This window comes from Cyanistes caeruleus, chromosome 4 (assembly GCF_971803275.1).
Source record: "Cyanistes caeruleus chromosome 4, bCyaCae1.hap1.1, whole genome shotgun sequence".
Lineage (NCBI taxonomy): Eukaryota > Metazoa > Chordata > Aves > Passeriformes > Paridae > Cyanistes > Cyanistes caeruleus.
Genome location: NC_141704.1, coordinates 34,292,648 through 34,312,307, shown reverse-complemented (window position 1 = coordinate 34,312,307; position 19,660 = coordinate 34,292,648). Strand labels below are relative to the sequence as shown.

Below are 19,660 nucleotides of genomic sequence, written 5' to 3'. Positions count from 1 at the left end.
GTCATTTGGGAGGAGGCCAACCCTCACCTTGCTAAAGCTGCCTTTCAGGCAACTGTAGAAAGCAGTAGGATCTCACCTAAGCCTCCTTTTTTCCAGGCTACACACCACCAGCTCCTTCAGCCACTCATTATTATGTTGCAAAATGTGGAATATGTAAAGATTTCCTTAAGAAAGTATGTTCTTTGATGTTAGATCTTCGTATACTTTCAAGATTAATCCAAAAGAGATTTAATCTGTGAAACAGAGAGCAGCTAACAAGCAAACTCTAAGTGATGTCCAGGTGTTAGACAAATTAGTTGTTGTTAGAACTGCTTTGCAAAAGTTTAGAGCTTGACATGTTTCAAGATCTCAGACCTAAAGGGAGGTTAACAAAGCTTGGGAATAAGGATGTATCACTGATAGTGGACACAAGGAATGTAGAATTTACAGGCCACAAGGACATTCGGCAGAACCCCCAAGATAAGGAGGAAACTAATGAAAACAGCTCAGCAATTGTGCTGAATCAGGTCCAGTTGGGTAAAAGGTAACTGGCAGGGGGTAAACTGTGACCACTGACTCGCGGCCATGGACCCAGAAGAGAAAGACTGAGTACGTGAGCTAATCAGCATGAAAAGTGAGATAATCATTAATCAACAGAAGATAGAATACTGATTATTAAGGGAACTATGTAACTTGTAGACAATAGACCTTAATGCCTTTGTTTGCTAAAATGTATAAACAATGAAAAGTTTTGGTAGTTGTCATGCTGGCTTTGTGGAATTGCCAAACAGCGTCCCTTCCCGTGCAGAACTGTAAACACATCAAAGACCTTGACTGTGTGTGGTTTGGCCTCTTGAACACCGGGTGAAAAAAAAAACAACCTTTTTGGGACAATTAGACTTGTGCTCCAGACCCCTCAGCAGCTCTGCTGCCCTTCTTTGGACAAGCTTCTGCCCCTCAATGTCGCTCCTGCCGTGAGGGGCTCAAAAGTGGACACACAGTTCAAGATGTGGCCTCACTAGTGCACAAGGGCTGGCCACATTTTATCTGGCAGACACCAGATACCATTGGCCTTCTTGGCCACCTGGACACACACTGTTTCATGTTAAACGGCTGTCAACCCCAGATCCTTTTCCACCTGGCCGCTGTCCAGCCACTCCGTCCCAAATCCGTGATGCTGTTACAACCCAACGGCGGGCCCGGATGCTCAGGCCAAGGCCCGAAGGCGAGGAGAGGAAGCGCCACGGGGTTTGTGGGAGGAACCAGCGCGGTTCTGACCGAGGGGCCCGCAGCGGAGATCGCCGTCCGCCGCAGGGGAGGCGGAACCCTGGGGACGGCCCCGGTCGTCAGCCGGCGCCCTTTCGCCGCGGCCTTCCGCCGTCCCGCCGTTACCTCGGCAACAGCGCCGCCGGCGAAGCGCGCAGCCCGGGCCCGGCCGCAGGATGGTGAGGGGCAGGGGCGGTGTGGGGTCGCAGGATGGTGAGGGGCGGCGGGGCGGTGTGGGGTCGCAGGATGGTGAGGGGCAGGGGCGGTGTGGGATCGCAGGATGGTGAGGGGCGGCGGGGCGGTGTGGGGTCGCAGGATGGTGAGGGGCGGCGGGGCGGTGTGGGGTCGCAGGATGGTGAGGGGCGGCGGGGCGGTGTGGGGTCGCAGGATGGTGAGGGGCGGCGGGGCAGGGGACGCGACGGGGGAGGCACCGCCAAGGGAGGGCCCGCTCTGACCCAGCTCCTCTTTGCTCTCTGCCCAGATGCTCTCGCGGGCCAAGCCGGCCGTGGGGGGTACCCCGCCTCCGGGAGACAGGCGGAGGAAGAAAGGGAAGGAGGTGCCACAGTTGGAAGAACTCTTGGCCCAGAGAGACTTCACCGGCGCGATCGCCTTGCTGGAGGTGACGAGCTCCCCTTGGGAGAGTGGTATCCCAGCATCCCTGTGCCCTCAGGGCAGCGGGGCAAGAGCATCCCTTCCCCTGCCTTGTGACCCTCTCGCTCTCCTGGGGCCCTGCAGCAGCATCTATTGCTTCCCGCTTCACAGAGCTGGGTTTGGCCTGTGAGGGCTGCCTGCTGCTGCCCTCCGAAGTGTGAAAGTAGCTCCATCCCAGTAGCATCCATAGCTGTCAAACCATCCGCGGTATATGATAGCCTAGTATTGCTTTGGTTATCAGTGGGGTTTTAGAAACTGTGGCAGCTGACTAAATTCTTACATTCTTTATTCTCTACAAAGTTTAAACAGCACGTGGGTGAGGAGGAGGAGGAGGATGGCAACCTTTGGGTCGGATACTGTGCATTTCATTTGGGTGACTACAAGAGAGCTCTAGAGGTAAGGTGGGGAAATCCTGCTTCCCAAGGTTGGAAATTGGGATGTCGTGGTAAAGCAATGACAACAGGAGGAAGATGGTCTATAATAGGGGTCAGCCCTGCTAGCCAGTTAAGGTACAAATGTACAGTAATAAGGCAGATATTGTGGAAAGCAGTTTGGATTGGGAAAAAAAAAGGTATTTTGCCTATGAATATGGAACTTTTTTATTGTTAGGTACTTGCTTACTTGATACTAGGCTCAGTAGCTTAATTTGTTCTGTTAGTGTCAGTTCATGTCCTAAATCCATCATTCCCTTTTTTCATCTAGATTTCCACTGTTTCATTTTTCAGATTTAATAATGTTTCTGTCTTCATTTTGTAGCTTATCTGTGATAGGTATGAAAAAATTCTTTCGTTAAGGGTTGATGCCCATGACCGTTTCATGTCCTTTATGGCTTTTCTTTGCATTTTTATTGTATTAGGTAATTCAATTACATGAAGCAGTCTTTTTTTCTAAAAGCATTAAGTCACTAAAATATATGTTAATTGTTCAAATATGAACATTTTAATGTTTGTCTCTTAGAGTTCTGTTGTGTCTCTTCACTGTGAAGTGTAACTGAAGTATAGCAGGTTTTGCAGTCTTTGGACTTGCTTTCCCCAGAATTAATATTAAAAACAGATGTTAAAGTATTAACAAAAGATAATAAAAAGAAAATAAATAGATTATAGAACAGTGATGATATTTTCTCTCTTACAGAAATGCTCACATGCACAAGATGCACGCATGAGATGGAAATTGTAAAGCTTTTAAGAAAGGCACAAGGCACTGTGCCCTTTAAAAATTGAGGAGGAAAACATCTGTTGGAGATATTAGAAATGCTCAGTGAATCAAATTGACAGTATGCACAGTATAGAATATAGACTAGCAGTACAGGACATCATGGTAAATTAATATTCATGTTTAGACTTGTGGAATTTAAATATTATGAATACAACAATGAGTCACTGTAGTTAATTTACATCTAGGCATTAGATGTTAGTAGGGAGTGAAAGTTTAAAAAGAAGAAAAGTGTTCATATACAAATGAAAAATAACTTGAAACTTCTTTGAAATAAATTCTGATTTTTTTAAATACCCAGTAGATGCTTTTATAGCCAGAGTAGATTTTACATGTTTCCTTCAACGAAAAGTCAACTGCTTTTTTTAAATGTTCCTAATTAGTTTTTGCATGTGGTGTTTGATTCACCACTAGGTGATGCTCTTGACTCAGGCTTTTTAAAACTGCAACATAGTCATCTTTTTCCCGTTTTTCTGCCCAAGAAGGGACAATAAAATATTTGTATGAGTGATTTGTAGTTTGTTTGTATATGTTTTGAGTGAGAGACCATAGGGCTTGTCTTTCCAGATTTAATACTGATTTTTCTCACAGAGGTAAGTCCTGATAGTTTTATCCTTTTGTGGTGATGTGGGAAATGAGCCTATGCATCTCAGCCTAGTTTCTTTGGGGACAGAACACTCTAGTTTTAATTTCTAAGGCTGTAGGTCTCATTGCACCATGGAGACTGAACTGCCTTTCAGTTACCAACTTCCATTTTGAAATGTAAAATGCTGTTATCTCATCTGCTATGTTACAGAGGTGTTGTTACTGTATTCTCAAGGACAAATTCCTTGATAATCTGTACCCTTGAGATTTTAGAGCACTCTTTGGGGAGTGCCAAAACACTGTAAATAAAATACTATAGGTCAAAGATTCTACAGAATTCTCCGGAGACATTGCACACAACCTAAATTATTTACATTCCTGTGTGTTCCTGCAAGTGACAACGCATAATCTGTGTCACTATATTCATAGTTCATGGTTTATATTCCATGTACCTGATGAGAATCTTCAGAAATCACACTGTTCAATGCTGTTATTAATGATGATACTTTCACAGTGAGCCAAGCGTGTTGGTTGCATAGCAAATTTTGGAGAAGCTTGGGAATTGTGGTGAGGTGGCCGTTATGCACAATGGGGAGAAATGGGGAAGAAGTGAGAAACACACAGATGTCCAGCTCCAGAAATATCTCCAGACAGCAAAATCTCTGTCACATTCATGTGAGAGAATTCACATTTTCTTATCACAGGTACCCCAACAACAGTTAGGTATCCTCTAGGTAGTGCATTAACCTCAGCCTCACTAGGGTCACAGTTTCCCTTAACAGCAGATGCCTTTCTCAAAGGTTATGCCACTGACACTGGTCTGGTGGGGTCATCCCTACTGCTGTACCCCAGTTTACAAATGGTATTGCAATGGGATTGACTCTTCATAGTGCAGTTCTTTCTTGGAGACTGACTAGCTACCTTCATGGACAAACTTATTTTTACTGGGTAGCTTATGTCTCCCTGGCATCATATGGCAAGCAGGGCTTCCCTAGAATATGGTGACATCTAATTAGTTTCCTGGAATCTCCCACATCTAGTATCCATAATGGGGAAAAACCCATCTGTCTTTCTGCAGCAGCTGCCATTTGTTCATAGCTCTAATCTTAAATCTTCTGAAAAATTTGTCAGTGTCACCAAAGAACTAGAAATTAGGCCAATTATTCTGTTTCTGAGCTGCCTGGTCTTACAAATTGAAGCAGCTGTGGCCTTAAGAAAGTGAGGGTTTATTATTATTATTTTATGTATCTATATATCTATATGTATCTATATGTGTAGATAGATAGATAGATAGATAGATAGATAGATAGATATGTATATACAAAAGTATATTTTTAAAAATTTATGAGACAATTGGCACGGGCAGATGTACTTCTTGGTTGGATTCAAGAACAGGTTTCACACTTGCAGCCTGTACTCTCTCCCTCTGGGCACACAGGATGCTGGCATGGTGCAGCTGCTGGACATGGTAATGCCATTTTGGTCCATCAGTTGCACGCACAAGAGCAAAGAATGATCCCTGGGCCAGAGCCTTCAGTGCGTTGTTTCTGTCAAAATCCTAAACCTACATACAGCCAGTGACAGTATCTCCAATCTGCCACCTCTCTCCTGGCAGAGAAGTTGGAGCCATTCCACCACTTCACTGAACAGGACCTCCTGCCAGCTTGGCTCAGAGTAATTTTAGTCAAATAGTAAATCATGGAAAGAGCAGAGCTGTACTAGGTAATTGTTCATCCATGAGCAGTATCTGGTCGTGCTTGAGCAGTTCTGTGGGAAGTGTGAGAATACAGGTACACTCCAGTTCCCGACAGCTGAAGATAGAAAGTCAAATGTGGATTTTTTAGTTCTGGGAGTTCTCTAGGTGTCTCTATCATGACTGTAGCCAGGTTACAATAAATATCTCATTTGAGCATCTGTGGAGCAGCCATTATATGTCGGCTTGTTTATTGGCTCATGTATTCATGGGCTTGGGGAATCCAGACAAGTAATAAGGGCATTGAGCTGGCCCTCCACATTGTCAGTATGTGTCCATAGTTGTAGGCAATCAACCTGGCAGCCTGCTTTTGAGGAAAACTGCTTGTGTCTAGTGATAGAGGCATGAGGAAGAGGAGAGTAAAATAACAAGGAGTTGTTGATGGAGCTGGATGGCAGAAGTATGCCACAGGTTGACTCTTAGGCCAGGTTTGAGAGTATTTAGGTGGTTTTTGTGTTTGTTGGTTTATTTGGAAAGGAGGGGGGAAAGTTCTTGTGAAGTAGTCATTGAGAGACTGATGTTGAATGGCTTTCAGTGAGGAAGAGTGCAATAGCACATAGTCCAGGTACATGGCTCGGAACTATAGGATAAGGAGCACTAATAGTCCTAATTTTTATTTACTGTTTCCATAGATTCACATTGGTACAGCTAGAACATCCTATATATTGCTTGCTTTGAATGGACAAGCCAGAACATGACTTGTGTTTATGCACTTTGTCTTTTCTAATTATGCTGCCTGAAGTCAAAAGAGACCTTTGGGTGCATTTAATCTGAATGAATTTTGAAAGATTCCAGATGGTCCCAATAAACAGCAGTGGCGTATCTCTCAGAGCTCCATGACAGGCCTACATCAAGATTAAGCTGGCCTCAGTAGGAAAGGTTGGCTCCTAAGTAAATGTTTTCTTTTAAAAAATTATTATTGTTATTATTAATATTATCATTATTATTAATATAAATAACAATGGTAATAATTATAATAATAATAATGTAATATTTATTTATTGAAAATGTTGTTGGACAGCTAGTCCCTGAAATACAAGCAAGACTGAGCTGGCTTTTAAGGGTGCTCCTTACCAGTGTCTTCTCTATTTGAGAGTGCAGTTTACTTTTATTTGGCAACAAAAAAATAATTCATTATGCTTGCAAACTCTAACCTTATTGTTGCCAGGATGTTTGTGATCTTGGGATTTGCTGCTCTTTGGGCATGGCTTATTTTATCTTGTGCTGTAAATATATATCTGTCCTTTTCCCCAGAGGTAAGAAGTCTCCCACCCACAGAGTCTCAATCTGCTAAACTTTCCCTGTGTAGAGGGGACTTCCAGTTCACATGTTTGGAGAACAAGTACAGAGTCAGTAAGGGGCTGTTTTGCTGGGAGGGATGAGCGGCTTGCAGTGATCTGGAGTACATGGATGACATTCCTTCAGCAGGTCTTGTGAGAACCTTATGTGACCCTGCCTGCTTTGCGTTATACTGCCTGTCTCCATGGCTGGATGAAGAGCAGGAGCACAAGCAGCAGGCACTTCCATTGAGAATTCCAAGGATAGTCCTTCCTTGAAATTCATCAGAGCTGTTACATAGGGAAAAAATGGCATTTGGAGATCTCCATGTCTCTGCTTTTAGTACCTGTTGTTGCTCTGACAAAAGATGCTTATCCTTAGGAATATAATTGTTAAGTGGCTGCAAAGTTTTTTTGTTTAAAAGAAGCAGATTGAAAGATTGATCTGTTAAGTTTTTGCTGTTTTCACAAATAATACAAAATGAAGCAGTTTGTGTGGCAGAGTTAAAAGATATGTAATGAATGTGGATGTATAAAAAATATCAGAATATATTATTTAGTGCCTTTATATAGCTGTTCGCTGTAGATCTTAAAATGGGGAATGGTAAAGTTAGGAACAGATTAATATTTACTGCAAATTATTAATCTTCATCTATAAGAAAGTCTTGAATATGCCAAATACCAATTTATAGGCTTGCATTTTAATGCAGTGGTCTCCAATTAATTTTGCTTTTTGTACCCCTATTAGTAAAAAATTTTTGAGTACACACCCCCAATGTATATACACATATCTATACATTTATAAATTATATACATGTTCCACTCTACTAATACGCAATTATAAAAAATACACAAAAATAGGAACTAAAAAAAGGATGTGATAAAATTAAACACTATTTTAAAATACTTATTTTAGTTATTAGTAGTACAAAAAAAATTTTCTTCCTGCACTTGGTTATTATCTTGCATAACCTCAGACTTAACACACACTTTCACAGGTTTAATATACACTAAGACACCATCTACACATTTACAAAAACACATTTAACAGTAAGTGCTCGCAAGGAGATATCCCTGGTGCTTATGGCTGCCAGGCTTTGACTGGAGGAGAACTTAGGGAAGCAACAGAAGCTGGTTATATTGATGCCTTTGTAACTTACATATATTGGGGCTTATATATGTAAATAATATTTTTATAATAATATATTTACAATACAAATGTGTTTTATATCTCTAACTTCAATGTTGACAGAAATTGCACTTATATGTGATGATTTATGGCACTGCTTGTCTCTGTGATCTGTTATATTGCTGTAAACAAAAAAGTAGGGACATAGCTTAAAACATAATAGTTTTGTTGTAAAGACTGCATGGTTTGTTCCCAGTAATTTAATGATACATTTTAAAATTGTGGAAGAAGGAATGATATTTAATACAAGAATGTGTTATTACACACTTTTTAAACATCAACCCTCTGTTCTGTTACAGGAATATGAGGCTTTAACCAAGCAACCAACTTGTAATCCAGATGTTTGGGTGAACCTTGCTTGTACATACTTCCTTCTGGGGATGTACACACAAGCAGAGCAAGCAGCTTTGAAAGGTGAGATGTATGCTTCTGTTGGAAAAGACTGCTTATTAATTTGAACACTTAAAGTAATTTCCAGACAAAGTATGCAGTAAAGGATTTTGAGCAAAGTTTTTTGGGTTTGGTATTTTGTTTGGGGGCTAGTTAATTTTAACTTTCATTTAACAGGAGAATTATGATGCAGTTTCCTTCCTAAAAAAATATCTTGGGCATATGGAGCAGCTGGAACTAAAAGAAGCATCTGGAAAATTAATTTATCTTACCAGTTTTAAATATAAAACCCAGCATATGCCAACCAGCAACAAAAGGTTACATTTCTTTTGACTGATTCTGTGTCCCTCAGCCAGCACAGATGAAGCAGATTAAGCCAGTGAAATTATAAAAAAATAAGCATCTGAGAGAATTCAGCATTCTCCCTGATAAAGACAAGAGCTCTGTTTACGGAGTTTGAGTGACTTAGTAGGTGGTCTCGTTGCCTGGTAAGTCACATGTTAGGTATCTGATTCTTCAAGGCATGGAGCTCAATAGTCACATTATTACAGTTCTACTTTAATCTGAACATGCATGGGATCATTTAAAGAGAAGGAACGGAAATTAGATTCCAGGGAAATTTTTACTGCCTAAAAATGTTTCTGTAGTTTAATTTTGTTGTCCATCACTTTTTATGTATCTTAGTTATTTATATTGTTTTCTATAACCATAGTATCTCAGTGCTTTTTAAGTAGAATTAATAGTAGTGATATCTCACTCAACTTATGACTCTTGCCTTCTTAGGGGAAAACTCTTGCTGAAGGATTGTTTTCTCCTTTCTTTCATTCGTCTTCTTGTCTTGGGCTGAAAATAGGGTAGGAAGAAAATATTCAAGTACTTTCTTCTGCTGCAAAGGAGAGCCTTTCAAAAGGACAGCTTTGTAGCATTTTTTAAAAATAATTAGGTTCCCATATCCCTTTAAAATCCTTGTAAAGATCATGCTGCGCTTGAATCCCACAACTGGAAATGTTTTTTTATTTTCAGTTGTAAAAAATCTCATGCAAAGCTTTGTGATTTGTATTGCTCAAGAGGTGTGTAAATTTCTAATATTTACAAATAATTTAATCTTTAATGTACCAAAAATTTGAGCTTTGGAGATTGCAACCTAGGACTTGAAGTGAATCTAAAAATAAATGGGCAATAGAGCTTTGAGGTGTCACTGTGACCTATAGCATGGAGGAAGCAAGCAGCTGCATCCTGTACGAGTTGGAGCCATTGTCACCAGCTTCACATCTTGTGAGTTACAGTAATCCATTCTAGAGATGACATATACACAGCTGGGCATGCACATTTATTAACTGTGAGCTGGAGGTGTGGGAAGGTTAATGTTTGTCATGCCCCTTCAGATTAATTAATAGTATGGTGAGTGGCAGAGTAAGGGGCACAGTTAGTGGTACTTGGGTGCTGGAGGCAAGAGTAGGAATATTAAGAAAGCAAGGGTGGGAGGCAGTGTAGCTAAAGGAAAATAAGAAAATAACTGAGTGGTCACATTAGTTCAGTTCTTCATTTCATGTAATTCTTTAAGATGGACAGCATGCCAGGTTTATAATGAAGTGCTCAACCTTTCTTGTGTGTACTGTAATCCTTGATTTCTGGCTACTTAACCTTGGTGAGGAAGCAGTCTCAGCTGAGGATTTTTAGCACTTGTCCTTTCTCCACTGAAAGCTTCCAAGTGTGGTATATCCCCCTTTCAGTCATTCTTAAATTGAGTTTAAACCTTTTTATTTTTCTTAAGTCAGATGCTCTTTTAGTTTTTTTTATCAATTTAGGATTGCATCAGTGGTGGCTGCTTGCCATGTATTGTTGACAGCTGAGACCATATAATCTTGTGCTCTCTTCCATGGTTTTGCAAAGATCTTGAAGGAGCAAAATACTTCCTTTGAACAGGTAAAGTCTCTAGAAGAGCACCATTTATCCAAAACTGCCTTGAATACCACTGAAAAAATGATAGGTAGTGTTAATATTGGACTGCTTACTATTGCTATTTTGGGATTATTTTGCCTGAATTCTTGTATAGTACATGCTGTTTATTGCTGCATTATGCTAAATCTCTGCAGGTAGCATACTGCTAAAACAAATGAAGGACAACTAATTTAGTTTTAGCTATAGTTCTAAATTTCTACAGTGACAGAATCTCTATGTGAAAGGGAACATCAATATCAGCTAGCTTTCAGGAATAGGTTTTCCACACGAACATGTAAGTATCTTGAAATCAAATCAAGTTATTTCTTGACATATACTGTTGCTGTTGCTTAAGGAAATTATTGTTAACCATCATTCCATTAATGAGGAAAAATTTGCAGGATACTTAAAATTTAGGAAACCATCACTAAAAACCATGAGGTGATTAATGGATTCATATATAGTCCACAATCTCTTGTGGGGCAAGAGATTATTTTATAATAAAGAGGTATACAAAATATATCTATTTCTTATATCTATATAAGATATAAAAGAGATTTATTTCTCTGCTCTAGTGACACCCTACATGAAGGGCTACATCCAGCTCTGGAGTCCCCAGCATATTAAGGACATGGACCTGTTGGAGCCAGTCCAGAGAGGCCATCAAAATGATGAGAGGGGTGGAATACCTTTCCTACAAGGAAAGGCAAAGAGAATTAGATTTTTCAGCTTGGAGAACAGAAGGCTTCAGGGAGACCTCACTGAGGCCTTCCAGTACCTAGATAAGGTTTACAGGAGAGCTTAACAGGAATCATTAACGCAGGCATGTAGTGATAGTACAAGGACGAATGGCTTTTAACTGAAAGAGAGTAGGTTTAGATTAGATACAAGGAAGAAATACTTTACTGTGAGGGTGGTGAGGGGTTGCCTAGAGAAGTTCCATCTCTGGCAGTGTTCAAAGTCAGGCTGAATAGGGCCTTGAGCAACCTGGTCTAGTGGAAAGTGTTCATGACTACAGCAGGGAGGTTGGAATTAAATATCTTTAAGGTCCTTTCCAGTCTAAGCCATTCTGTGATTTTATGATTCTCTCAGGAAAGAATGAGTCTGAATATCAAAAGTCATATAAAAAAGAATTACTGCAAATATAACCTAAGAAGTAGAGCAAAAAAGCAATAAAGAAAAATCCCTCCTTGAAGGTTTTTCATTACAATTGTATTTTACCTCCTCTAGGCTTTCTTCCAAATTCCTTTCAGGTATTTCTGGCTTCTCCTTTTCCCCTGTTGTCCGCTCACATTGCAGTTACTAATGTTCCTAATTCTGAGGTGAAGGTAGAGTTACTTCCAAGTCAGCTACTGTTGTTTTGTAGTCATCACATAGTGAAGCTGCCAAGTGATGCTTTGCTGGCTCCTTTTGTATCTGTGTTCTCATACATTGGCTGAAAATATGTTTCCTGTGCTGTGGGTAGCCAATCTTTTCTTGAGAGAATGAGCCTTAAACTATTGATCTTGATTTAGTATACAATAATAACAACAAATTATTATTTTTTTTCATTATAAAAACTAAAACGCTTATGTTGCATTCACAGTTCCTGTGCCTTGCAAAGGCCAAAGAACAGAAACTCAGTCTGGCACATTTGGACTGTGATCCTGGCAACTGATCCGAGTGTTTAGAAGCCTGCATAGTGGTCTCAGAAGCTGTTGGCTTGCATTAAGAAAGAAACTAAGAACTAAAGCATAAGAACTAAAATTGTTCTTTTAAACCACAAAATGTGCACATAAGTGGGGCTGCAGTTAAGTCTGTTATGAAAAACCGTCTTTTCAGGATAAATGGAATCTTACAATTAAATTTAAGATTCATGCACAAACAGGGTTGTATTGCTGAACCATTCATTAAAGTTGGGGTCTTTTTTAATTCCTTCCAATTTTTGATGGGAAGAGCTTTCTGATTACTTTGCTTTTTCATATCTCTGCATGTGTCAGACCTGAATGTGCTTCAACTGAACAGAGAACTCATTTTACAAACTATATAAAAAGGAGCAATACTGTACAAAAGCAGAACAGAGATGGGTTAGTAAGAACAATGACATTTTCCAAACCAGTTTCCAAACCACCGTTATTTGTGAAATAATATTTTTCAGGTGTGAAATAGTTATCACCAATTAAAATGTTCAGATACAAGCAGGCACAGAACAGTTACTGGGTTTTCCTTTTCTTAGGGTTGCATGTTCACCTACATGATTTTATCTGCCTTGTTGCTTGTGCTCTGTTTCTTGAGAACAGTAGTTATTTTTGGTGCATTTTAGCTGAGGTTTCAAACCAGCTGTTTCATATATGAAACTCTCCACAAGTGAAAATATCACGTTTAAACTCTAAAAGCTACTAGCCGTATTTTCTTGTTTTGTTTTTTTAAGTATAGTGGAAGCTACAGCCCAGGAGTAATTAATTTGATGATCTTTAATTTACTGTACTTTAATTTCAGTATGACTGAAATTAAATGTGTGCGAGTTGCAAGTAACTGAACATAACTGAATTGTCATTTAAGTTTTGTGGGAATGGGAAAATTTCAGTGAATATCCACTGTAAATTTCATTCAAGAAAATTGTACAGTTGAGCTGTCAAGTGTGTGTAAGTGTAAACCTCACTACTGGACCATGGGGTTTTTTTGAACATTTTTCCCATTCTCTTTCATTTTCCCTTCCACCAGTGAAACTTTGGTTTTGAGTTACAGAGGGCTTCATTCACCTACTATGTTCAGATGAGCAGAGTGTTGTTTCTCAGGGACAAGGAGAAAAATGTTTCCTCTGGTCATATTTTCTGCTGTCATGATAGAGCCTTCTAAGCCCTGCTCCATTCTTACCAGCTCCTGCTACGTGTGTTTAACATGTGTTCTATGCCTGTTGATGGATGAAGGGCTGCTATAGGATATGTAGTATGTGCTAGATGAGATTTGTTAATGCTGGATGCACTAACAAATAAGTGCCTTGCGCTCTCTTGAGAGAGCACAAATGCCAGATTGCCCATGTCTGTATTTCATCATCCTTTTAGTGCCTGAGACAGCCATATAGAACCCACCAAGAGTCTGAGCTGCCATTTCTAGTGAGTTTGATGTTTTGTTTTATAATTAGTGAAGACATTTTCTTCATTCTTACTGTAGTTGCTTACTGTATTTTAAGAAATACTTCAGTAGGTGCCTGTCAGTGTCAGTACATAAAAATATGCAGAACACTTTTAAGATCTATGACAGCTATGATGCTAGTGCCTGGGAAAAGAGCACTGATCATGATAAAATTTCTGGCAAAGGAGTATCAGTGCATTTCCTAGGTAGAAAGAGATATATCCTGATCAACTACTTCAGTGCTTGAGTACAAGGCTCGTACTAGACCTGGAGCAGGCTCCAGTTTGTTGCCATACAGCATTGTAATCATGCACATTATGATCCCAAGATTGCTTAGTACTGATTTTAACAAAAAAAATAAATAAATTGTAGTCATTGTTTTGAAAAAGTAGAACAGGAAAAGAAGATTGTGCTTCCTTATAGCATTAATAGATCAGTGACAATGAAATTCAGTAGCAGCAGAGAGTAATAAAAGAGCAAACTAATGTCCCTTAAATGTCCCTTAAAAATCATTATCTCTGATGAGACAGTTGTATCACTTCCTGCTCCAGTGACTGACAACATCTTTATCCAATATTCATGATCCCATTTTTTCTGAAAACTAATCTGACCTTGTTCATATGTTTTCTTGTCTTCCTCAAAGAATGCATTTGGCACCAAGAGAAAATAAGCTGCTGATGTTGAATGTTTCCATATTTCTGCCTACTGTAGTGACAGGGCTTTATTTGTGTGGGGTTACAAGCAACTTACTTTGAAGAATATCAGATAGCTAGTACTATGTTATATCTTATGAAGCAGGACACTTTTCCACCATCCATATATTCATGCACGGCATCAAAACTCAGATTTCATATTTCACTTGTTTTTAGGTGTTAAATAATGTGGGCTAACACTCCAGCTTTTACCAAGAAGTAAATAATAATTTTGATCTCAGATCAGATGCCAGATTTGCAAGGGCAGCCTGCACTCACTGGTTGACCAATGAAACAAAAATTCCTTGGATTAGATTCTTGACAAGTATTGCTTGCAAGTCACAATTTTCATAGTGAAATTAATGCTAAAACAAACTCAAAAGGGGAAAAAAAAAAAGGAAAGCCTACTCAAAAAAGGAACATTGGTGTCTTTACCCATAGTACTGTGATTATACAATATGTTATTTTCAGTAGAAATCCCACAATCTGTCTTGCTTGTATTTTTGGAGTCTTTGATGACCAAATGTTTTGAATTGTGAAGGATGGTTGTGGTTGAAGTTTCTTACAGAAGTGTATGTAGGGTCCATGTGCAACTCTTCTAAACTTTGATATTAAAACCTATCAATTACTGCTGGGGAACATGTAGAGCATGCATTTAAATTAAGGTACTCTCTAAGTCAGTGGATGAAATATCCATACTATTGTGTCAGTTATACTACTACAGCTGCCTATGCAATATTTATTGTAGTTATTCTATTTATTATCAGAAAAACTTTCTGTTCTTTAATAAATTGCCTAATTTCCGCATGTATCCTAGACTGAAGACCATTTAGCTTCTTAACAACTTGATGCTCTTTTAGAAGTACCTTACAAGATGCTGCGGTCTTGTGAGAGTGCTTTCATACCACCTTTGTATTTTGGACTTCTGTTCTAGTATTTCTTTAAATATACAGTTCACTGTCCTCATTTTTCTAGGAACATGGTTAAATAACACAGCTTGCTAAAGACCAAAGTGAAGAAATGGTTGCTGTACTTATTAGAAGTAGGTGGCCAGCCTTGTGCTGCCAATCTGATTAGAATGACGCCTGGGTTTTGGCACTGTTACTTTGTGTTACAAAGTTTACTTACTATGTGGAGAAAGAGTAAGAAACCTGGAAATCTCTCCCTAAATTGCTTTAAAAAAAAAAAAATTCCATCTTCAGGGGGTGGTGGGGAAGAGGGAATGGTGGTTTGAGCCCTCTTATGGTTTAAGATGTCAGAAGAATTACAGCCTTGTGTTACAGGCTATTGCTGTGCTAACTCTGCACTTTTGTGGCCTTATAAACACAGTAAGTAATTCTGCTTTTTGTAAAGATTCCATGTACACCCCTTCTGTGGAACATGCTTTGCCAGCTGGTTGGTCTGAGCAAGAATGAGAGTGCTCATTAGGCTAGGAAAAGTACAGGAAACAAGGGAAGGCTTTTTGGAAGATTGCTTGCAAAAGAAATGAATAGCTCTGTTCGACAAGGACGTTTGCCGCTCTCAGTGAAGCAAAAGGCTCTAGTGACTTAAAACACTGCAGTTTACAATTTGTGTCATATGGAGTGAATTCAATGAAATTCCTATTCCTGCAAGAGCAAAAAAATTCATTAATTTTGCTGGCTCTAGTAAAAAGATATCCCCCTTAAATCTCTTGCCGTATCTTAGTTTGAATCTTATCTGCTCTGGCCATAGAATTCTTTTGTGTGCCTTTCATTCCTAAGGACAGAAGGAATATTAGAAGTATAATGTAATGTGCATGCCTAACAAAATGGTAGCAGCACTCAGTTTTTCAATACACTAGAAGTTGCTGAGATTCCTGGAATTATAAATCAAAACTTCTTTCAAATGTGACACATCACAGAAGGATCCTTGAGTTTATCTACTGCTGCTTTTTGTTTTAAAACAAAAAATGTGTCACAAAAAAATCCTCAGAAAATTATCAAGAAATCACTGCAGGAAAATGATAATGCAATTTATAGAAGTTTTAAGGCTCATGGAAGGTAGAGGCCAAAGAAAAATTATTTTCAACATGGATTTAAAAAGAAATAGTCAGGGAATGAGGATAAGAATGAGGAAGACCTCCAAACCACTCTCAAATTGGTAGAACCTCCCCCAGCTCATGACCTGCAAAGGGCTCTCAGTGAAGAACTGTACTTGGGCTAGTTAATGAAAGAATAGGGATGCATTCATGTCTATTGAGAAAAAAAAGTTAAAAATATAAAGACATAGCCTGTGAGTAGTTCATTATATTAATACTTACTGAATTTCCCTTTCAGCACCTAAGAGTGGTCTCCAGAACCGTTTACTCTTTCACCTGGCACATAAGGTAGGATGTCTTTTTCTTCACTCCTGCTTTGTTTGTTTTCTTTTCAGTTTGGTAATGTGTAATTTATGCTGGCAGCCTGGCAGAATAATTAAAATGCCTGTGGTGGCAGAAGAACAAACATTTTTCATAACCACCCTACTGTATCAAAATGTGGAGGAGAAAGCAAGTATGAAAACATGATCTCAGAATAGATGTTCTCAACATGTTTCTAAGGAAAGTATTACCAATACACTTCACATAAGTCATACAATAGGAATGTAATGGTATTTTTAATGATGAAGAGCATGAAACCTTAATGGCCTCAGAAATGTAGAAGCCACTATTTTACTTTTTTTTCCTAAATGTACCAAGTTTTACTAACTTGCACGTCTCTTATATGTAGCAATTTTACCAAAATGGTTTATATGCTATTACTGATCCTCTTAAGTAGTTCAGCATCCAGGAAATCATACTGTTAATAGCATGAAATTTAATTTAATTTCAACAACAATTAAGTGCTTATTTCACTTACCACACATAGCTATCTTCCCTTAAATTAGGCTTTGTACCATCCTGTACAGAATACTTGAGAAGTATTCTGCTACTAAAAGCATTGCCTTAAAAGGAAGTATAAATCCTGAATGTTAGCTTTGATGTCAGATTCTCTTTATTTAAATATGTTAGTCTTAAGAGAGAAATCTTAAAGCATTTTTGCAGTGGCATTGCCACTTACAGATATCTGTGATGAGCTAGGAATTATGCAACTTCTCTTTATCTAGTTAGTCACTGGAAATACAGGGTTTTAGCAAAATGATGAAGCCCATTGCCTTTAGTTCTGTTAAGCAGCCTTTTAACATCATGATTGGTTCAAAGAAGGAGAAGGATTTGAAGAAAACTAGCAGTTAGGTGGTAAAACAAATATATAATACTAGAATTTGTGTCTAAGAGAAATTTATTATTACTGTTGAATCAGCAAAATCAGCAAAAGGAAGTCATGGAATAAGTGATTTGAACAGACTGATTAGGTAAATAGCCTCAACTTCACTGTTGTAATACAAATATAGTGAGTATGTTTAACTCTTCCTTGTTTTTAGGAAACAAAACAAAACTTTGTGTGTGTTTTGTGTGCTATGCAGCAATGCTTTTAAAAATGAGTCCAATGGAAATTGGAGGCTGGTGAAAGTGAACTTGGTTAGTGCTGTAAAGGAGACATGTAAAAATTAGGACTTCTGTGTTTGCAAATCTTGTGTTTTTCTGCTATTCATGAGACATTAGATTTGGATCTACAAACAGCAAAATTTTTGCTGGCTTAAATAATAGCAGTGAAATTTTGTGTTGTGAAATTCTGTTTGTGAAATAATTAATTCAGCTCTTTCCCTCTTATCCATCAAAGCACATGACATGCAATTATATCTAGATCACACCTTAAAGGAAAATATGTGCTTAGTTTTAGCCTAACATTTATTCAGTTTGAACTCATCTGCCTCTTTAATGTTTGTATTTCTCCACTGGTCAAATTAGCTTTAAAGTAACAGTGGTTTTCCAGATATTTAATGCTGTTTACCAGCAAGGACAAAACTAACCTGGTTAATTAAAAAGCTTTTCTTGTTGAACTCCTCTTTGTCCCACTCTTTGTAGTTCAGTGATGAAAAGAAACTGATGAGCTCTCACCAAAACCTACAAGATGTTACAGAAGATCAGCTTAGCCTGGCATCTATCCACTACATGCGGTCCCATTACCAAGAAGCTATTGATATCTACAAGCGCATTCTGCTGGATAATCGGTGTGCATCTCTGAACCCTATTGGAGCAACAATGTTATTGGTGGTGTTTAAATTCCAAATAGTTACTTGGTTTCTGAAAGCAGGCATTTTCCACAACTACTATGTCCCTTTGCTGTCCCAGAATGTGCATCAGTTGCAGGTCCTCAATTTTGTTCATTCAAAGCATTATTAAAACCCCCACGTCTAAAAATAAGTCTGCTCTCTTTTTCTTTCTGTGAATTGTTGGTTAATTTGTTCTGATATCTTTTTTATTTTGTTACTTATTTCTTCTGAAATAATATATAGTATGTACTGTTTTGTCCTTTATTTTTTCCCTTCTGAGGGCCAGTCTTGTAACTTTGCTTGAATTATTTACTTTTCCTTCACTTCTTAGCCTTTCTAAGAAGGTTTCAGTTCTTGAGTTTTATGTAGAGTTCCTTTCCTTTTCAGTTTATCCTCTATGGCACTTGTTGATGGGGTTTTCTGTCATGTTCTGCAAATTTTTAGTTCAGAATTTAACAATCAACAAATTGAATTCTTAAGTGGCTGGAAGTATTTTTAATAAAATAGAAACTACCATCCCAGAATACTGCTGTCTTTTGGCACTATCTCCTCTTGAATGTTTCAGACAAATCCATCATAATGCATATATCATGTAATGCTTGGGAAAGAGATTTTATCTTCCAAGTCCTGCAGAAACAATCACTCAAAGTATGAGTGACCTTCATAACAATTATCCTTTTACTTACAGTTTTCACAAATGCTTGTCTTTTCTCTGTCTAGTTCCTCAGGCTTGACTGCTTGTAATGACAAGGATTTTTTGAAATAAGTGTACTCAGTACAAACTTTTATGTGCATATTAAATGTCTTTGAGCATACTGCTTAGAAAATCATGTTCTGCCAGGAAAATTACAGTGCTCATGTTCTGCATGTTTCCTTGGTGTGAAGTTGCCACTATTTCCCAGATTTGCAAACCAAAAGTTTTGTTGGTAATTCTTAAAAGCTGCAGTAGCTACTGTGGAAAAAAATACTGTGCATCTATACTAGCTGACCAACTAGAGAAGCCCTAAGCATTTCTCAGAAACCCCAGTTTTGATGTGTTTGTAAAATACATATAAATGTGAGAGCTTTCTTTTTATATATAAAATTTTAATATGCTGTAGTGGGAAATGTTAAACTATCTGGTAGGATTTAAGGGTTCACTTTAATCCTCTTTCCTACAGGGAATACCTGGCTCTGAATGTATATGTGGCCCTGTGCTATTACAAACTGGATTACTATGATGTGTCACAGGAAGTGCTAGCTGTTTATCTTCAGCAAGTTCCTGACAGCACCATTGCTCTTAACCTTAAGGCTTGTAACCATTTCCGACTTTACAATGGAAAGGCTGCAGAGGTATCTATTGGACAGTCCTTCAATTCACCTTTATTTTAGTTTAAGATTCCATACATGTTTATTTTCCTTTGTCTTAATCAGTAATGTTGATAATGGTCTTTACCTTGTCACTGTGTCCTTTTAGGAA

The 19,660-nt window shown here is 38.5% G+C and overlaps 2 protein-coding genes across 8 annotated transcripts in view; one reads left to right on the top strand and one right to left on the bottom strand.

The window, feature by feature from the left end:
• The window catches only part of GUCY2C (guanylate cyclase 2C), a 54,075-nt gene extending 52,683 nt beyond the window's left edge, over positions 1–1,392 (bottom strand). The window contains exon 1 of the mRNA XM_086887626.1: positions 1,118–1,392. The gene's annotated coding sequence lies outside the window, so the exon portion shown is untranslated. The remainder of the gene's footprint in view (positions 1–1,117) is intronic.
• IFT56 (intraflagellar transport 56) overlaps positions 1,265–19,660 on the top strand; it is a 45,768-nt gene continuing 27,372 nt past the window's right edge. For 2 of the 7 annotated variants that reach the window (XM_086887630.1, XM_086887628.1), the window contains exons 1-7: positions 1,265–1,424; positions 1,727–1,864; positions 2,197–2,292; positions 8,212–8,326; positions 16,347–16,396; positions 18,014–18,159; positions 19,362–19,533. In XM_086887630.1, the coding sequence (XP_086743756.1) occupies positions 1,422–1,424; positions 1,727–1,864; positions 2,197–2,292; positions 8,212–8,326; positions 16,347–16,396; positions 18,014–18,159; positions 19,362–19,533 (720 nt within the window). In that variant the 5' untranslated portion in view covers positions 1,265–1,421. Of the gene's footprint in view, positions 1,459–1,594; positions 1,637–1,726; positions 1,865–2,196; positions 2,293–8,211; positions 8,327–10,110; positions 10,229–16,346; positions 16,397–18,013; positions 18,160–19,361; positions 19,534–19,660 lie in introns of those variants that run through there. The other 5 variants (XM_086887629.1, XM_086887631.1, XM_086887633.1 and 2 more) reach the window with 5 other exon arrangements.